Consider the following 20,600-nt stretch of genomic DNA (forward strand, 5'->3'; position numbering starts at 1 on the left):
TCTCTCTCTCTCTCTCTCTCTCTCTCCCTGTTTCTCTCTCTCTCTCTCTCTCTCTCTCTCTCTCTCTCTCACTGTGTATGTGTGTGTGTGTGTCTATCTCTCTATATATAAAGGGCTAAGCAAAGCAATATTTCATTTCTTACAAGGCACAAAAACTCTTTCACAGTGTTAAGGAAGCAATTGTTTTAGGAAACCAGAGCTAACACAAGTTAGGGTAGGCACTTTAAGAGTGTGTGCGTGTGTGTGAGTGAATGTGAGTGTGCATGCATTTTCTGAGTGCATATGTATAGATATAGATAGATAGATAGATGATAGATAGATAGATAGATAGATAGATAGATAGATAGATGATAGATAGATAGATAGATAGATAGATAGATAGATAGATAGATGATAGATAGATAGATAGATAGATAGATGATAGATTACAGTATATACAGATAGATGTATGGGACTTAAAAATCCCTAAGTCCCATTTACGGAAACACGAATTAAGGCTTCAATTAATTATTTGTATCATTTTATAGATACAACTTGATTATTTATTCGGGGATTATTATGCCTCCTTGTTTAAGTATTGGCCTTTTGTTTTTTTTAGCCAAATAAGAATGGAGTGGGGTTCTGGTAACTTCAGCTTTATACTTTGGGGGTGGGGGGGGGGTTTGCATAGTTTCTAATTAGATATTTTTAGATGCCTGCCTGCATTACATAGAAGAAATTGGGCCGATTTCTGATATTCCTGAGCCTCGGTGGCGCAGTGGTCAGAGTGCAGTACTGCAGGCTCCTTCTGCTGACTGCCGGCTGCCTGCAATTTGGCAGTTCGAATCTCACCAGGCTCAAGGTGGACTCAGCCTTCCGTCCTTCCGAGGTGGGTAAAATGAGGACCCAGATTGTTGGGGGCAAGAGGCTGACTCTGTAAAGCCGCTTAGAGAGGGCTGTAAAAGCACTGTGAAGCGGTATATAAGTCTAAGTACTATTGCTCTCTTGAATCTATGGAGTGTTTTTTTTTAAACAAACAAACTGCAAACAGGAGTCGGTTGGCTTTGAGGAACTGTTGTAATGAAGAAACTCTACGGTGGGGAAAACTTTTTTTTTTTTTTGTAAGTATTCGTTTTCCTCAAACGGAGACATCAAGCACTGAAAGATGCGATTTATCCAGAAGGAAATGTCTGAGATTTGCTGTACAGAGAAATGAAAATGAATCTTAATGGACGGGTGAAAAACTTTTAATTAGGAATGAACCGTGAGGCTTCCTTGCAAAACTTATTTCCCCCTTTCCTGCAAGGACGGGATGAACAGGGAGGCAAATTGGGACAAGATTTAGCAGGCCTCAATGTTCAGAAGCTGCTTTGGAGGGAGAGTACAGGTGGTCCTCGACTTACAACGGTTCGTTTAGTGACCGTTCAAAGCGACAACGGCGGTGGAAAAAAATGTGATTTATGGGTCATTTGTTCACACTTTAAAACCTTCGTAGCATCCCCATAATCGCGTGATTAACAGTCAGACGCTTGGCAACTGGCTCATACTTACGACCGTTGCCATGTCCCAAGGTCACGCGATCCTCCTTTGCGACCTCAACGGGGAAGCCAGATTTGCTTAACGACCGGGTGGCTAACTTCTCAACGGCAGCGTTACACTTAACAACGGAGCCAAGAATTGGTCGTCCAATGGGGCAAAGCTCGCTAAGCAACCGTCTCATTTAACAACAGAAATGTTGGGCTCGCTTGTGGTCGTACGTTGGGGACTGCCTGCGCATAATCAGCCAGGGATCCTCTGTCCATTGCTGCTGTGACCTCCGCAAAGAGAATTAAAGAAGAAATCTCTTTGCCTAACCTTGTCCTGAAAAACAGGCTTTCCACGCGAATCTAGACTGCTTTACTGGAGGTTGTACAGCATTGCACACAACATGCTCCTGTTGATATTATTGTTATTAATATTATTATGGTTGATCACACAGCCATCCATATTAAGACTGGCATTTTTCTGTACTTATCGAGTCTTCCCCGAGGACCCGGAAATAAGCAGATGGTTTATTGATAGTGTTAAAATTGTTATCACAGGGATGTTACTATTTATTATTGTTATTATATACTTTATTCATTAAACATGAAGCTCAGTCAACTGAACATTATTTATTAATTATTATTTGCTCGAGGCAACAGGAGGGAGGCGGGTGAATTTCGAGCAGAAACTGGAAAGTCAATAAAATGGCTTCGAATTCTCCATGGTTTTTTGCTTTCTTTCCTTCCTTCCTTATGTTGCACGAAGCACATACTCGCCTTAAGGAAAAGCTCTTCTCACTGTAAAAAGCAGGGCGAGTAACTCTTGGATAACAGTGCAAATCGGAATGCTGTAATTCCTCCTACAGCATAAAATACAGCGCTGTTAGTTCAGTATGTGTGTGTGTCTGTGAAAAAAGTGACTTAGGACCATTTTTCACAGATATGACCTTTGCAGCAACCCCACGATCACTTGATCAACATCCAGACCCTTGCCAATTGACTCATACTTATGACCGTTGCTGTGTCCCAACAAGGGCATGCAATCCCCTCTTGTGACCTCCTGACAAAGTTAATGGGGAAGCCAGATTGATTTCACAATCAAGAGGGGGAGTCAATGCTTAGGTAAGAAAAACCAAAAGTACAGATATAATCCGGGTGAAACCAGGTTTAATAGCAGCGACTGTGCCAGGGATCTTGGAGTCTTAGTGGACAACCAGCTAAATAGGAGCCAGTAGTGTGCAGCGGCAGCCAAAAAAGCCAACACAATCTTAAATTGCATTAACAGAGGGATTCAATCAAGATCAAGGGAGGTACTAATATCACTCTATAAAGCCCCAGTAAGATCACATCTAGAATCTGTGTCCAGTTTTGGTCACCACACTATAAAAAAGAGGTTGAGATTCTAGAAAGAGTGCAAAGAAGATCAACAAAGATGATGAGGGGACTGGAGGCTAAAACACATGAACGGCTGCAGGAACTGGGCATGGGTACTCTAGTGAAGAGAAGGACCAGGGGAGACAGGATAGCAGTCTTCCAATATTTGAGGGGCTGCCACAGAGAGGAGGGGGTCAAGCTATTTTCCAAAGCACCCAAAGGTCAGACAAGGAATAATGGATGGAGACTGACCAAGGAGAGATTCAACCTGGAAATAAGGAGGAACTTTCTGACAGTGAGAGCAATCAACCCATGGAACAGAAGTTGCCTTTGGAAGTTGTGGGAGCTTCATCCCTGGAAGCTTTCAAGAAGCGACTGGATTGGCATCTCTCAGAAATGTTGTAGGGTCTCCTGCTTGGGGGTGGGTTGGACTAGATGACCTATAAGATCCCTTCCAACTCTGTTAATCTGTATCTTGTATCTATTTTTCAAAGATACCTTTAAAAAAATCCCATTTAGCCTCTTTGTGGTCCAACGTTTTAAATAGAAATAGACCTCTCTTTATATATTTATGTAGTTGGGCTTGCCACTTTGTTTTTTTATTTATTTTATTTATTTAGTTTTTGGCACTCCTGTACAAAATAAGAGGAATAAGAATAAACGTGAATAAGAATACAGGAAACGGGTGCAAATAAATGGGGACATTAGGACAGGGACGTTAGGCACACTGGTGCGCTTATGCACATCCCTTGTTTCCGTTGCAAGCGGTTTACATGCTTATGCCATATTTTTTTTTAAAAGGAATGCACGATTTAGATAAACATTTGGTTTTGTGGCAAAAATGCAGAAAAGGAAGAAAAAGCGAGCAGAGGTGCTGCCAACAAACTACGTCCCCCTAGAGCAGGGGTCTCCAAACTTGGGAACTTTAAGACTTGTGGACTTCAACTCCCAGAATTCCCCAGCCAGCCATGGCTGGCTGGGGAATTCTGGGAGTTGAAGGCCACAAGTCTTAAAGTTCTCAAGTTTGGACACCCCTGTCCTAGAGCAAGGGTGTCCAATCTTGGCAGCTTTAAGACTTGTGGAGTTGAAGTCCACAAGTTTTAAAGTTGCCAAGATTAGACACCCCTTGCCATAGAGATAGGAATGTAGAGAGCCGCTCCCTCTTCTCTGAGTGCGCGATTCTATAGGCCGGAAACAGGAAATGGAGGCTTCTCGTGTCCGCGCTAGGCTCAGCTCTATGATCCTGAGCGGCCTCTCTAGCCCTGGGAGAGTACGCCCTCCCTTCCTTTCGGTGAGGTGACTCTATGGTCTGTGGGCAGCTAGGCGGGTAGTTCGAGGGCAGCGGCGGGAAGCCCGACCGAGCCGAGCCGAGCCGAGCCGGGCAACCATGGCTAAAGGTGAGCCGGGGAGGTCCGGGATCTTAAGAGCAAGGAGAGCGCCTTCCGTAGTATTTGCAGTTCTTTCCTCCCGACAAAAAGTTGGTTTTTGTTGCATTTAAATAAACACGGCAGGCAGAAGTTCGTCAGGTGTAGCTCTCAAAAACGGACGCTGTCGTAAAGCGGAGCATTAAAAAGGCCCGGGAGCCCAGAGTCGGGGTGGGTGGGCCAGAGACAGGCAGAAGTCCGTCAGGTCGAGCCTCCTTGCCTGCCCTCTGCATGGGCTTCACTGCTCAGGGGTCCTGCGTGGGAAGGGAAGGGAAACGAGGCAGGGGAGCGACAGGCAGAAGTCCGCTAGGTGCAGCCTTCCTTTCGTCTTTGCCAAGGGAGCGCTTCACGGGTTGGATGTCTGCCTGCTGGCTGCATAGCTGGCTCCGTTGGCTTAGATGGAGAGGCTGCAAAATCCAACAATTCTTTTCTTACTATGGGGCAATATCTTTCTCCTCCTCCTCCTTCTTCTTTTTCTTCTTCTATTATCTTCTTTCTTCTTCTTCTATTCTTTCTTCTTTTTCTTTTCTTTCTTCTTTCTTCTATTCTATCTTCTTTATCTATTCTATCTATCTTCTTCTCCTCCTGCTTCTCCTCTTCCTCTTCCTCCTCCTCTTCTTGTTCATCTATCTATCTATCTATCTATCTATCTATCTATCTATCTATCTATCTATCATCTATCTATCTATCTATATTTTTTTCTCTATAAAAAAGGATGTCTGTCTGTCTGTCTGTTCCAGCATAACTCTGGAACGCCTTGAGCAATTTCCTCCAAACTTGGTACACAGATGACTTACTCTCTGGAGAAAAATACTGTTGGTGTAAGGCACCCCTAACACCTCTGTCTGTGTCTGTGTGTGTCTGTATCCGTGTGTTCCAGCATAACTCTGAAATGCCTGGGCCACTGAAATGAAAAGGGATGAATTATATCTATAGTATCAAATCACAGTACTTTTCACAGTGAAAGTATGCATTTTGGATTCAAGTTTTGTGTGTGTGTGTGTATATATATGTGTATATGTACATATGTATATATGTGTGTATATATCTATAGCTATATATCTGCATATGCATGTGTGTGTGTATGTACTTTGTATATGTGCACATACTTGTGTGTGTGTGTGTGTGTATGCTGGTCTTATTGTATTCGGGTCTTTTCCCATGTAAGATTGAGATTGTCTTGGCAACGTTTCGGCGAGATCTCACTCCCCATCCTCAGGCTGGTGTTTTTGGCTTAAAGCGTGGTCGGAGCTGCCGTTTTTCTGTAAATTTTGGCAGGGTGTGTGTGTGGAGTGCTGGCTTTGTTTCAGTAAGTGGATTGATTGTGTCAGGCCTGTAGTTATATTCTTTTTAGGATCTTTGGCCTGCCACACTTTCTTATAATTTTCTATGCTGTTTCAATAGTGTAGTAGTTGGGAGGGGGGAATAGAAAGGAGTAGGATTGTAGAATGGATTGTTGACATTCTTTTGTAGAAGCCAAGTCATCTTTTGTCTCCGCACATCGACACCTGGCCGGAAGAAGATGGGTGTACATGCCAGTTGAAAGTTCATGATCTATCCCCACACCCACAAATCCATCACATGTTCCAATCATATTCTTCCACGCTGGCAGATTGGTTGTGTGGTTGTATCATGATTGGTAGATTGGTGCTGATTGGTGCTGGCTGTGTGTCCGTTGTTGTTTCGTGTTGTAACGGCCTGGGTGGTGGGTGGGGCTCATTTGTTGACAAGGCCAGCATACCTATCTATCTATCTATCTATCTATCTATCTATCTATCTATCTATCTATCTATCTATCTATCTATCTATCTATCTAGTCCTTGACCTATGACCACAATGGACCAAAATTTCAGTTGTTAGGTGAGACATTTGTTAAGTGAGTTTTGCCCCATTTTACGACCTTTCTTGTCATAGTTGTTAAGTGAATCACTGCAGTGGATAAGTTGGTAATCTTTTATTCCAATCCCCCCCACCCCCCAGTGTGGCAGCATCCTTACTTGAACATCTTCAAACATTTTAAAGTAGAAGAATGGAAAAGATCTACCAAGGATGGGGATGTGACAACTTTCATGGTAAGGCCAAATCCTCTGACATTTATCTCCGCTTTAATATAAATGGTTTCCTGTGGGATTCTGCAGTTCGCTTACTCAGACATCTGAACTTAGATTATGACATAGATCATGGTTTAGGGGTGTCAGGGTGGAAATTCAGCCCTGTTCCCCTCCTGGGGTAATTGTATTTAATGAGGGATGAACCGTGGTTTTTCCTTGAAGTATACTTCAATAATTAAGAAAAATAAACCTGAGATATATTCTAAGAAACACATTTTATTGTAAAGAAAATGAAAACAAAACTTACTAGCTAATGATTACATTTTGGCAGTGTTCCTGCCTACCTTCTTGGCGGGTGAACAAAAAAAGAAAAAATAATAATAATGTGGACATGCGTAGTGAACTTAGTGATAAGAGTCAGATCAGTCTACCGTATGTTTGGCTCAGGACCTAGTTACCTGCGGGATCGGATTCTGCCCCATACATCCCTATGACCCATCCGCTCGCACAGAGAGGGACTTCTCCAGGTGCCGTCCACCACACAGTGCCATGGGGCGGCGCCTAGGAGCAGAGCCTTCTCTGTGGCGGGCCCAGCCCTGTGGAATGACCTCCCCCCGGATATTAGGACCACTACTGACCTCCGCTCCTTCCGTGTCAAGCTCAAGACCCACCTTTTCCAAATAGCTGGCCTGGCTCAACCATAACTTCGTATCGCTCCTGATGGGTTTTTTAATTTAGTAATTTTATTTAAGGGGATTTTAAATTGTGTTTTTAACTGTCTTTCACTTATAAGTCAACTCTCCTCCATGCACATATGTATATGTCTTTGTTCTTTTTGTATATATGTTTGTCTTATGCGTATTTTTATCCGTTTTGATTGTACGCCGCCCCGAGTCCTTCGGGAGAGGGTTGCGGCTAATCAAATAAAATTATTATTATTATTATTATTATTATTATTATTATTATTATTATTATTATTATTATTATTATTATGTCTTAGAGTTTAAGCACAGCTGACAAACAAACAAAAAACGCAGTGACAAGGGGTGCCTTAACTGCTCCAGAATTACATATAAAGGTAAAGGTTTCCCTTGCACATATGTGCTAGTCGTTCCCGACTCTAGGGGGCGGTGCTTATCTCCGTTTCAAAGCCGAAGAGCCAGCGCTGTCCAAAGACATCTCCGTGGTCATGTGGCTGGCATGACTAAACACCGAAGGCGCATGGAACGCTGTTACCTTCCCACCAAAGGTGGTTCCTATTTTTCTACTAGCATTTTTAACATGCTTTCAAACTGCTAGGTTGGCAGAAGCTGGGACAAGTAACAGGAGCTCACTCCGTTATGCAGCGCTAGGGATTCGAACCAATGGGACTAGAACTCACCGTCTCCCAGTTTCTAGCCTGATTCTTTCACCACTACTCAAAACTAGCTTTCCTATGTGAAACCAAAATTTGAAAGTCTGCTTGTTGTCTTCATTCAGGACAAGACTTTGAAAGGGACAGTATATCGCATTAGTGGTGCTGTTCCAGCTAGCAACTACCTCCAGCTTCCCAAAACTGGCACCCAGTCCTTGGGTCTCACTGGTCGCTACATCTACATCCTCTTTAAACCTGCACCAGGGAAATATTTTGTGGTTCACCTGGATGTTGCCACTGAGGTGAGTGTGTGAGTTTATTCCTGGTTCCATGGTGCAAGAATAACCTAAATTAAAATGCTCTTGAAAGCATGGCAGTGATACGTGCATAGTACAACATTTATTCACTATTCATTACCATTGTTCTTCCCTGCCTTGCAGGGAAGCTGTCTTTCCAAAGAGGCTTGCAAACTTGAAACAAAAACACATTTTTTAAAAAAAGACAATATTTTTTAGGGTCCTTCCCACCAGGCTGGATAAAAATCAATGATTTTTTAAATAAATAAATAAATCAGATCTATTTTTATTTTTATCAAATCTATTTTAATAAAATGCTTTTGGAATAAAAATCTATCCAAATACAGTTTTCTATTTAAGATACACCAATAATTTAGTTTATTCAGCATGAAATGGAGCTTTGTTAGGTAGGAAGAGGCTGTGTATTCTGCAATATTGGGACTGTCCGTGAGTGAACAGTGGGTCAGAGGAGGAGTAGGACAGAGATGACAGTTGCTCTTTAAAAAATATGATTTAAATTGAGTTGATTTAAAGCAAGCCTTTTTACTAGTGATTTCAATCGTGATTTCAATTGACTTGATTTAAATCAAATCCACCCTGCTTCCCACAGGCCAATAGACCTGGAGTGAGAAAAGAATGAACATGGCTAAGAAGCCTGGATATTTCTAACTTTTTTTTGTTGTGTACTTGTTGACTTTTAGAAATTCTGATACAATCTGTTTGTTTGGTGTTTTATACCTAGCGGCAGAGTTGTTTTCCTAAACACCCCAGCTGTTACTTTTCTTGAGTGTTACTCTCTGTCTAAGACGAAGTGCTGGGTTTATCTATGCTAGCTCAAAATCAGGAGGAATTTGGCAACACCTTATCAGCCTAGACTAACAGATTTTATTAATTTAAAGCTTTTATACAGCTGCCAATCTTATTAACAAACTCTGGGCAGCTCTCCAACCCAAAATTAAAACGACAGCAATAGATTTATTTATTTGTAAAAAGTAATGAAACATTTTTTAAAAAAATCTTATTTATTTTAGTAACATCGGTTAATCTGAGGAAATGCTACCAGACTCCTTATTTTTCCTGACTCGTTTGCAGATTGAATTTTAATCTCTGCACTTGTGCACTTAAGAAGTGGTCTGAAGTAGCAAGGGAAAGATTATTCTACATTCTCCATGAAACTACAAAGTGTTTTGCTTGGGATCCTGGCCCTGTATTGGGTTTAGCTTTAGATACAGAGACATGTACAGTACATAGGTCTGGCAGAAACAGAATAAGTTTTATGCAAGTGGAAAACTCCTCAAAACGAAAAGCAGCGTAGGAGTGGATTTATTTCCTGGCTAAAATCACACAATCTATATAAGTAACAATATTCATCTTTGGTTATCTTTTGTGAGCTGATTATCAGCTCCAAAATATTTATTGCGGATAATTCTGTCTCTGTAAACTGACTTTGTTTCTTCTTTTTTCTTCATATTTAGGACAGTCAAGTGGTCCGTATTTCATTTTCTAACCTCTTTAAAGAATTCAAGTCCACAGCCACATGGTTGCAATTCCCATATATTTGTGGGGCAGCCCGTGGGTCAGTCTATGAAAGTACAGCCAAGACTTCTAAACGAGGTAAAATGCAAAGAAATTCTATAATCAAGATTTCTGGGATATTTTTTTCCCCACTCAGCATCCAGCAAGCCTTTGATTTTATCCCCGGGACCTTAGAAACTTGGATCCAACTTTCCTGAGGAGTGAGTTGATTGTTTAGAGAGACTTGTGAATTTTTCTAACAAGACAATTCAACTCCGAGGAAGATAGATTAGCCAATGATCCATTAATGCTGTATTTTGGCAATTAAAACAATGCCTTTGAGTCGTCCTGCTCATCAAGTTAACAATCGTTCTTGTACTCTGAATATTTTAACATTGTAGAGGTTGCAGGGTTGGGAAGGATGGATAGGCCAGTGCAGCCTATCTTAAGTGCAGCCAGATTGTGAAAAGATATTTTCAGGAACAGAAGCTAAATATGGATGCCTTTTCTAAGGTTGCTTGGTGGTTTCTATTTGAGGTGAGAATTAAATTAGGAATTTCTGGTCTTCGTGTCCATATTTGTGTGTTTTTTTTAAAATTCCTATAATGGTGCAGGATTCTGTCACACTCATTTTGAAGAAGTAGGTCTGGGCATTGAGGGTATTCTTGGATTCACACTTCTTCTTTACCCTGGAATCATAGCTAGGGAAATCTTTGTCCTGATTTGACTAGTATGCAAGCAGGATTTGGCAACAATGATCAACGCCCTTGGCACTGTGCATTCGGCCATGCCAACATGCTCTATTTGCTATTGTTTTTGAAGACTATCTGGAAATTTCATGGCCCCCCCAGACCCAGCCACTTGGCAGGGCAACCATTCAACCCAGTGGAGAGTAGCAGTAGCCATACTTCTACTTCTTTGTCTAAAAAAATGATTGGACATCAGAGCTCAGGCGTACCAGGTTTGAGATTTTTGTGAGCGTGTCAAATGTCTGTAGAAATTCAAAACTGGCATTGTTTGTCCCTTCAGATCTGGTGGGCCTCGCCCCCAGCAATGTGCGATGGACTTGCTTGATCCTGGATCTGCGCCACATCCTCGGCCTCTACCTGAACAGAACCTACAGTCACCTGAAAAGCATCAAGCTGTGCTCCAACCTGTTGGTGAAAAACCTCTTCACCAGCGATTTGCTCTTTGACCCAGGTGAGAGTCAGTCGGTCTCTCTCTCTCTCTCTCTCTCTCTCTCTCTCTCTCTCTCTCTCTCTCTCTCTCTCAATTCATTCTTTTCGTACACTGCTACTTTGATCTTACAAACATATCCCTTGTCCTCATTTGTCTATTTGTCTAAATATAGTCCGATTTCAGCTCTACTAATCTTCATGTCAGGGTTTCAAATAGCATCCAAAAGTAAATCAGAGTCCAAGGCAAATAATTGCTCAAAGTTCCAATTGATTAAGAGAGCCACGTTGGCACATCTGGAAAAACCTGAATCTGAAAGCTTCCCGGTTTTCCCCACCCAGTTGAAACTTCAAGATCTTGCCCCCACACCCACAAGTCCCATCCCATGGTCCAATCTTGTGGCATCATGATATCAAAACAGGCTTTTCAATATTCAATATTTTCAATATTTAGGCATAATTTCAATGAAGAACAACCACACCTTTCTCATCCTTCTTTTTCTTTCTTTTTTCTTTTTCCTTCTAGCCTTGACCTCTTCCGAGGCTCACCAGTCCAAGATGGCATTGCGTGGTTTCTCTCCCATGCCTCGGGAAATGGCATTTCCTGTGCCCAAAGGAGATCTTTGGCACGATCTCTATGATTACATTCGGTAGGTTTGGCTAAATTTCTTTTTCTTAGGCCTCTAATTTCTCTGCCTTAGTATTTTGGGGGGACTTTCTGCTTTGCGTAATATTGCCCAGTCTGAAAGAGAGATGCATGAGGGATATTGTGATTTGGAGGCTTTTGTCAAGTTCCACAACAGAGGTGTTCCTAATGATGAAAACTCCTGCTCCTGCACAGATACAGTATATGTGGTACCTTGCTCAATAGCAGTAACTGTGAAAGGGATCTTGGAGTCCTAGTGGACAACCATTTAAATAGGAGCCAGCCGTGTGCAGCAGCTGCCAAAAAAGCCAACACAGTTCTAGGCTGCATCAACAGAGGGATAGAATCAAGATCATGGGAAGTGTTAATACCACTTTATAATGCCTTGGTAAGGCCACACTTGGAATCCTGCATCCAGTTTTGGTCGCCACGATGTCAAAAAGATGTGGAGACTCTAGAAAGAGTGCAGAGAAGAGCAACAAAGATGATTAGGAGACTGGAGACTAAAACATGAAGAACGGTTGCTGGAAATTGGGGATGTCTAGTTTAATGAAAAGAAGGACTAGAGGAGACATGATAGCAGAGTTCCAATATCTCAGGGGTTGCCCCAAAGAAGAGGGAGTCAAACTATTCTCCAAGGCACCTGAGGGTAGAACAAGAAGCAATGGGTGGAAACTAATCAAGAAGAGAAGCAACTTAGAATTAAGGAGAAATTGCCTGACAATGAGAACAATTAATCAGTGAAACAATTTGCCTCCAGAAGTTGTGAATGCTCCAACATTGGAAGTCTTTAAGAAGATGTTGGATAATCTTTTGTCTGAAGTGGTGTAGGGTTTCCTGCCTAAGCAGGGGGTTGGACTAGAAGACCTCCAAGGTGCCCTCCAACTCTATTCTATTCTATTCAAAAGAACCCCCAAAACCCATGTACTGTGTCATTCTCTGAGCCCAAAGGTTTATTGCAGATTGTAAAATCAAGTTTGTTTGGTCAGGTTCAATTGACACCCCCCCCCCCCCCCCCCATCCTTACCACACTAGACTTTGTCTTGCTGACTGATAGAGGCTGAAACTCTGGACAAAAGAGGGAAAAAAAATCAATTTGTTATGCAGTAGCCTTTCTCTAATCTTTTTCTTCAGGTTCCCTTCTGATGGATCCAACATGCCATATGACTCTATTCAGAAAAGCACTTTGAATTCCTATGCTGGTGAGTGAGTGAATTCAGGAGGCTGAAAAACAGAAATAACGCACAGGCAGCTTTCTGAATTACCTCCCCTCTTACAGAATAAACCAAGAATATATTGAGATATAACTCCATTTACGCAGGGATTGGTTTATTAGGCTGATGAATCATTTCATGTCTACTTGTACTTATCTTCTCACTGTCAAAATAGCAATAGCAAAGGCATTTAGACTTCTACAGGCTGCTTTACAGCCCTCTCTAAGTGGTTTACAGAGTCAGCCTCTTGCCCCCAACAATCTGAGTCCTCATTTTACTGACCTCGGAAGGACGGAAGGCTGAGTCAACCTTGAGCCGGTCAGGATCGAACTCCTGACAGTCAGCAGAGTTAGCTCGCAATACAGTACGTCAACCGCTGCACCACCATGACTCAATCCCCAACAAATGTTTTAAAGAGATTAGATAACAATTTGTCTGAAGTGGTGTAGGGTTTCCTGCCTAGGCAGGGGGTTGGACTAGAAGACCTCCAAGGTCCCTTCCAACTCTGTTATTCTAGTCTAGTCTAAATGTCTCTGAAATCCTAGTGCAGTGATTCCCAACCTTGATAACTTTTAAGATGGTGGACCTCCCAGAGTTCCCCAGCTAGCTAAATCTGGAAATTGAAGTCCACCCATCTCATAGCTGTGAAGGTTTCAGGGTTCCAAGTAAGACCCCCCAATGAAAGAAGACTCCGGGGATTGAAGTTCCTCAAAGGTCCATTTTGTTAGAGACGTCATATTGGCACATCTGGGAAAACCCGAATCTGAAAGTTTCCAGGTTTTTCCCACTCCAATGAAAGTCCAAACCTCTGCCTAGCTTCCACATGTCCATCACATGGCCCAATCAAAGCACCATCCCAACTGGAGGTGCCTCCCAGTCACACCCCTCCAGGTGCAGGGCAAGATGTCCTTGACTCTCGGAGAAAGGAATGTTATTATGACTATATATCTCCCATACTTTATATAATCCCCCCTCCCAGTTTCCCACAGCATTAAATGTGGTAGGCCTGAAGATCCAATGACCAAGATGGCTTCCAGGCCTGACACAAGGTTGAGAAACACTGGCCTGGTGTCTTAGATCAAAGACTGAAAGCCGTTCTAGAAGAAGGAAATTCAAAACGAGCCATAATCCTAATGGTATCTTTATTGATTTGAAACATATACCTTATTTTTCAGAGTATAAGACGCACCATTTCCCCCCCCCCCCAAAAAGAGGGTGAAAATCTGGGTGCGTCTTATACACTGAATACAGCATTTTTGGCCTCTCGAAACCCCGCCACCTTCACAAAAATTTACACGCAGGGCCTTTAGGAGGCTACCAGGGTGATCCTGGGGGCTGGGGAGGGCAAAAATGAGCGAAAAACAGGATATTTTTGCTCGTTTTTGCCCCCTCCAGCCCCCAGGAGCACTCTACATGCCTCCCAAAGCCTCTGCATGCCCCCCTCTTTTTTTGCAAAAAACGGCTCATTTTTTCTTCATTTCCCTCCACCCCCAACCCCCAGGAGCACTCTACAAGCCTCCCAAAACTCTGCATGCCTTTTGTGTGTGTGTGTGTGCAAAAAATGGCCCATTTTTGTGAAAAATGGGCAGTTTTTTGCTTGTTTTTGGCCCACTCCCCAGCCCCCTGGAGCACTCTACAAGTTTTCCAAAGCTCTGCATGCCCCCCCCCTTTTTTTTTTGCAAAAAACAAGGCATGCAGAGGCTTTGGGAGCCCTGCAGACTAACCTTTTTTTAAAAAAAAATTACCTCTTCAAAATCATGGTGCATCTTATACTCCGAAAAATTCAATGAAAAGTTCAATGAGATTGGTTGAGCTTCCTATGCATCCTCCACTCCCCCCCAATCTTATCCAAGTAATTCTGGGCTGCTAACAAGCCCTACGGAAAAACCAAAATCAAAAGCCAATATAGAAATCGGGCAAAACGGAGTTGAGAAAGGTGATCCAAAAATAACTGAGGGGCCTCTGAGCAACTCGCACCTGAGCAGGCACAGCAGGCTCCGTGTCTCAAGGCCTTCATTGCTCTCCTTCCATCTTTTCAGCTGCCCATCCCGAAGACCATCCAATCACCCAAGTTCCCAAGGAGGTGTCTCTGAGCAAGCCAATTCGGGACCGCGTCTCTCTCATCCAGCAAATCACCAGTCCCAAAGAGGTTTGTAAGCTTTTGTCTATCTTGACATCCTGAAGCTGTACAGGCAGTCCTCAACTTACAACCACTCGTTTAGTGACCGGAGTTACAATGGCCCTGAAAAAAAGGGACTTTTTCGGCCATTTTCAGACTTACGAACGTTGGACACATAGTCAAAAGTTGGACGCTTGACAACTAGTGTGTATTCATAACGGTTGCAGCATCCCGGGGTCTTCTGACGAGCAAAGTCAAGGGGGAAGCCAGATTCACTTAACAACCATGTGATTCTTGCAGTGACTCACTTAGCAACTGTGGCAAGATTCGGAAAACGGGGCAAAATTCACTTAACAACTGTCTCACTTACCAACATAAATTTTGGGCTTCATTGTGGTCGTAAGCCGAGGACTCCCTGCACAGAATACGCTCAGCCACTTCAAATAGCACTTAAGACTTATACACCGCTTCATAGTGCTTTTGCAGCCCTCTCTAAGCAGTTTACAGAGTCAGCATATTTGGCCCCAACAATCTCTGGGTCCTCATTTTACCCACCTCGGAAGGATGGAAGGCTGACTCAACCTTGAGCCCGGTGGGATTTGAACTGCTGGCAGAGTTAGCGTGCAATACTACATTCTAACCCACTGCGCACCTTGAAGGAAGGAAGGAAGGAAGGAAGGAAGGAAGGAAGGAAGGAAGGAAGGAAGGAAGGGAGCAATAGCATATAGACTTATATACCGCTTCACAATGCTTTACAGGCCTCTCTAAGCGGTTTACAGAGTCAGCCTCTTGCCCCCCAAAAATCTGGCTCCTCATTTTACCCACCTCGGAAGGATGGAAGGATGAGTCTACCTTGAGCCTGGTGGGATTCGAACTGCTGGCAGTGGGCAGAGTTAGTCTGCAATAATGCATTCTAATCACTGGGAGGGAAGGAAGGAAGGAAGGAAGGAAAGAAAGAAAGAAAGAAGGGCAATAGCACTTAGACTTATATACCACTTCATAGTGCTTTTACAGCCCTCTCTAAGCAGTTTACAGAGTCAGCCTCTTGCTCCCAACAATCTGGGTCCTCATTTTACCCACCTCGAAGGATGGAAGGCTGAGTCAACCTAGAGTCTGGTGAGATTCGAACTGCCAAAGTGCAGATAGCAGTCAGCTGAAGTAGCCTGCAGTGCTGCCCTCTAGCTACTCTGCCACCTCGGGTCGAACTGCTGGCAGTCGGCAGAGTTAGAATGCAATACTGCATTCGAAGGAAGGAAGGAAGGAAAGAAAGAAAGAAAGAAGGGCAATAGCAATAGCACTTAGACTATATACCACTTCATAGTGCTTTCACAGCCTTCTCTAAGCGGTTTACAGAGTCAGCCTATTGCCCCCAACAATCTCTGGGTCCTCATTTTACCCACCTCGGAAGGATGGAAGGCTGAGTCAACCTTGAGCCTGGTGAGATTCAAACTGCCAAAGTGCAGGCAGCCGGCAGTCAGCAGAAATAGCCTGCAGTACCGCACTCTAACCACTGCGCCACCGCGGCTCAAACCTTAGCTTGCTATCTTCCCCCTACGACCCAGAGCTCCGTTGCTTCTCATGGAAGAAAGGGTCAGCATAATTTGAGCTCAGCCTCCACTTTCCAAAACTTTTTTTTTTTTTTGGAAAGATGCCTCGCCAGTCTCCCCTTCTTACGAAGCACATCCCCAAGATTCACCCTTCAAGGTCCGAGCCTGGGTGGACAGCCTGCATTGTGGACCCGAGCCTGAGAGAAAGGTCACAGGCCAGAGGAGATTCCTGTTTCCCCCCCTCTTCGATGGACGATGGCAGCATTCATGTTTACGCCCACAAAAACGGAGATGACGCGGTCCGTGCGGTTACCATCGACTCTGACGAGGTAAGCCGCCACTCCGAGCCACTCTTCCCTAGGCATTCCTGTCTTTTTTTGGTCCCTGCCATCCTCTTTGCCCACAACCTTTCACGTGTCCTTTGTCTCTCCAGAACCAATATATGCCGACAGCAGGACCAAAGACCACCTCTGCCAAGAATTCTGTTCCCTGCACGGTGAGAAGCAATTTTATTCTTTTGCAAAATATACATCTGAAGCAGTGGTGGGTTCCAGATCCCGGTGCAACCGGTATGGTGCAACGGGGGCCATCGTCCACCACATGAACGCGCCCAGTGCGCACATGTGTACTTACCGTCTGCAATGCTCCAGCTGCTCGATGGAGCGTCGCACAGGCGCCGTACGATCCGTGCGCAGAAGCCCCGAAGAGCTCAAACACTGGTAAGGACCATGGGCAGGCAGGTGGGCCCTCCGGAGCACCATACCAGAATGGTACCCAGTCCTCCCAGTAGGCACTGGTACACCTGTACCGGGGCGTACCGGTCGTCATCCACCATTGATTTGAAGGCTGCCCTTGTTTGGTGGAAGGGGACTTGTGTTCTGACCGAGGCTTCACCAAATCACGAAGCAGACTCCTTGTCCCGACAAAACCCCTTTTTATTAAGCTCATGTGAATTCCTCTCGTTCACATCCAGCGAAGTCCCAGTAAACAGTCTTTTCAGGGTGAATTTACAACCACAGACCTTATCGGGCTTGGAGAGATGCCAGGCCCACATCTTCCAAATGCCGTACAAGAAAATACTTGGCAAGGAGTCTCTGAAAGTCATGAACAAATCTTCACACTAATTAAGCAAACTAATTGTCTCCTGTAAACTCCCCTCCCCTTTCGCTCCTCTTTTATTTCCTCTGGGAGGGGCCATTCATCGTCCACCTGTGGCCTTCCTCCCAAGTTGACCCCTGTTCTTTAGCTGTTCCCTTTGTCTGGCAACTCTGCGCATGCGCACACTGGGAACAGGCTCCAGCTGTTCCTCTGCCCCACTGCTGTTTGACTCTGAAGGCAGCTGATAACTGTCAGACGGCTCTGGTCCCCCTCTCTGCCTCCGACACAGAGCCCTCATCAGAGCCTTCTCCAGGACTGGCCCAGGTTCCTCCCCAATCTCCTCACTGTCTGAATCTACTGCCAGCTCCACTGGCCGCTGGTGGCCCACAAGAACTTGCTCACCTGTGAGATACAATCACATCAGGGTTACAGAGGGCTAGTTTTTTTTAATAATTTTTTATTGTATTTTGATATAAACAATCCATCTTCCATTAAACAGTGTGTCATCTGGCTACAAGTATTTGTGCAAACAATTAAGATTTACAATCATATTCATTATTCAATCCTTTCTTAGCTTAATACCAATACCTTAAGTGTCTAATACGATAACTATCCTCTTCATATTTATTTAATTCTATTAGTTATATTAACTATTGATATATTTTCTGTATTTTACACAACTCCTTTTGCTACTAGTTCTTATATTTATTCTCTAACCATTGATAAAATGCTTCCCACACAATACAATAATCAGTTTGTTCTTTCTCTTCAATAGCCAACGTTAATCTGTTCATTTCTGCACATTCTAATATTTTCCTCATCACATTCTCTGTAGGAATCTCTTCACTTTTCCAGTTTTGTGCACATACAGTTCTAGCTGCTGTTATAACATGGATATTCACATATACATTTCCTTTACTATAGGTTTCTGATAATCCCCAATAAGAATATTTCAGGTTTTAAGTCAGTATGTTGTTGTGTCAGATTTTGCAACCGCGTATGAAGCAAAAAAATATTGGGCGAAAATACAGGGGGCTACTTCTGAGTCTCCACCTCTTTCATTTTTTCCTTCCTACCATCAACTCCTTCCTGTGGCTGATGATATTTTAGTTCTAGCCATAAAGGAAAATTGGACCAATGTTGAATGGTGGAAGCTGCTTAAAGCCAGATCAGAGGGTCGACCCATTTGGATCAGTTGTTTTTTTAAACATGGTGGCTAGGGCAGGGGTCTCCAACCCCCGTTCCCCGGACTGGCACCAGGCCACGGCATGCCAGTCACTGGGATGGGAAAACAAGCAAAGCCCCATCTGTGCAATGCAGGCAGCATACATAACCAGCCCCTCTCTGGTCCATGGGAAAAGGTTGGAGGCCACTGGGCTACGGAATTCTGGGACTTGAAGTCCATGCATCTTAAAGTTGCCAGGGTTCAGGAAGACTCTATGATGTATTGCCCAGAGGTTCTCCATCCCTTCTTCAGTGAAAAAAAGCAGAACCGTGCTAGAAAGTTATCGTTTGTCTTGATGTCTTTCACGTTTGATACTTCCTGACTCAACCTAACTCTGGATTGGTTTTCAGAAGCTGCTACCAGATCCAATTCTGAAGCTGAAGAAGATTATTGGGTTTGGGGGTTGCAGCACCAAATGGGTCAGTATATTCTTATTTAAGCAGCATATTTCTCTCCAGCCCGGGGAGTGATGGGGTGGCCTAGAGCTGCAGCTCTCGCCTCACAATCAGGAGGCTGTGAGTTTGATCCTAGGTAGACACAACTATTTGTCTCTCTGGGCACGACAAGAATATATCTGCTGAACAAAACTCCGCATTGGCGACAGGAAGGGCACCCGGCCAGGAAATGCTCTGTTAGCTCCATTCAGTTGCCCAGATTCCACCCCGCAAGGGATTATGGGGTTGTTAAAAGATTATGATTTCTCTCCAGCGGGGGAAGAAAAAGCATGTCTGCCTTAGACGAAAAAACCAAGATAAACATGCAACATAATAGGTAAGCAGGCTTCCATGCAAAATGAGATCTTATTCTGGGGTGCATTATGTCTCTAGGTCAGTGATGGCGAACCTATGGCATGCGTGCCACAGGTGGCATGCGGAGCCATTTGTCAGGGCACGCAAGGCACTGCCCTGTCAGCTGGCCAGCGCGCATGCCTGCGCTGGCCAGCTGAGTTCACCCATTTTTAAAGCCATTTTTCGCCCTCCCCAGGCTCCAGAGGCTTTATAGGAGCCCGGGGAGGGTAAAAAGAGCCTCCCCCGCCACTCCCGGAGGCCCTCCACAGGCTTCATGAGCTTCCCTGAAGCCTCCGGAGCACAAAAAACCAGCCCTAAGTGACTTCCTGTTTGCTCAGAGGTTCATTTTGACTGCTCCGGAGGCTTCAGGGAAGCGTCCTGAAGGTCCCTGAAGCCTCTGGAGGGCTTCCGGGGGAGGGGGGGGGACGGGGAGGCTGTTTTCGCCCTCCCCATGCTCCTATAAAGCCTCTGGAGCCTGGGGAGGGCGAAAAAGCCATGCAAAAAATGGGGGCTGCGCCTGTAGTGTGCGCATGCGCAGTGGGGATGTGTGTCGCGCATTGCATTATGGGTGCGGCACGCCCGCACACGACCCCCCTGCGCTCCTCCCACTTACGGCACGCGAGCCAAAAAAGGTTCGCCATCGCTGCTCTAGGTCTTGGAACAGCATAGTAGAAGAAGCCGTGTTTGCAAAACTAATAGATTAAGCCAAGGTAAAGCTTAACATTTGGCCTCCAATTAAACCTAGTTTGTATGATTCCTTCTAGTAACATACGCAGTATTGTTCATTTTGTATGTTATTCAAAATGACAAGTTAGAGATTGAGGGCACCTGCCTGCCATTTGGGCGTCCCAGCAGCCCCGGGGCCTGAGAAGGAGCACCTCTGTTATGAAGGTGGGTACTGATGTTTCCTTTTTTAACCCCAGGCGTTGTGGGCTTCCGGCAGTGCTGCGGTGGTGTACCCTTGCCACGCTCTGATTGTAGCCATAGCAATCGATTCCGGCAAACAGAGGTTTTTTGCTGGACACACCGACAAGGTATTTCCTTCTCCTTTTTCTCTTATGTTTTAACCTGAGAGTCATTCCAAATATAGACATGCCTCTAACATTGAAAGGATGTTTTATATGGAAAATGCCTAGGCTTCTGTTTCTTAAAACAGGCAACTTTTAAGATTTCAACTCCCAGAATTCCCCAGCCAGCACCGGGAATTCGTATTAGTTAGCTGATTTTTCTGTCAATTTTCACGCATTTGTCTTGATTTTCGGAATGCTGTCA

General features: G+C 44.3%; 1 protein-coding gene across 1 annotated transcript in view; it reads left to right on the forward strand.

The window, feature by feature from the left end:
- Positions 1-4,146: 4,146 nt before the first annotated feature.
- WDR90 (WD repeat domain 90) overlaps positions 4,147-20,600 on the forward strand; it is a 62,401-nt gene continuing 45,947 nt past the window's right edge. Inside the window, exons 1-12 of the mRNA XM_081965570.1 lie at positions 4,147-4,273; positions 6,281-6,372; positions 7,831-8,007; positions 9,477-9,615; positions 10,546-10,716; positions 11,218-11,341; positions 12,472-12,539; positions 14,591-14,700; positions 16,319-16,546; positions 16,651-16,713; positions 18,891-18,959; positions 20,252-20,362. Coding sequence (XP_081821696.1) covers positions 4,264-4,273; positions 6,281-6,372; positions 7,831-8,007; positions 9,477-9,615; positions 10,546-10,716; positions 11,218-11,341; positions 12,472-12,539; positions 14,591-14,700; positions 16,319-16,546; positions 16,651-16,713; positions 18,891-18,959; positions 20,252-20,362 — 1,362 coding nt within the window. The 5' untranslated portion in view covers positions 4,147-4,263. The remainder of the gene's footprint in view (positions 4,274-6,280; positions 6,373-7,830; positions 8,008-9,476; positions 9,616-10,545; positions 10,717-11,217; positions 11,342-12,471; positions 12,540-14,590; positions 14,701-16,318; positions 16,547-16,650; positions 16,714-18,890; positions 18,960-20,251; positions 20,363-20,600) is intronic.

Source organism: Natrix helvetica, assembly GCF_964273705.1.
Source record: "Natrix helvetica genome assembly, chromosome: 13".
NCBI lineage: Eukaryota > Metazoa > Chordata > Lepidosauria > Squamata > Natricidae > Natrix > Natrix helvetica.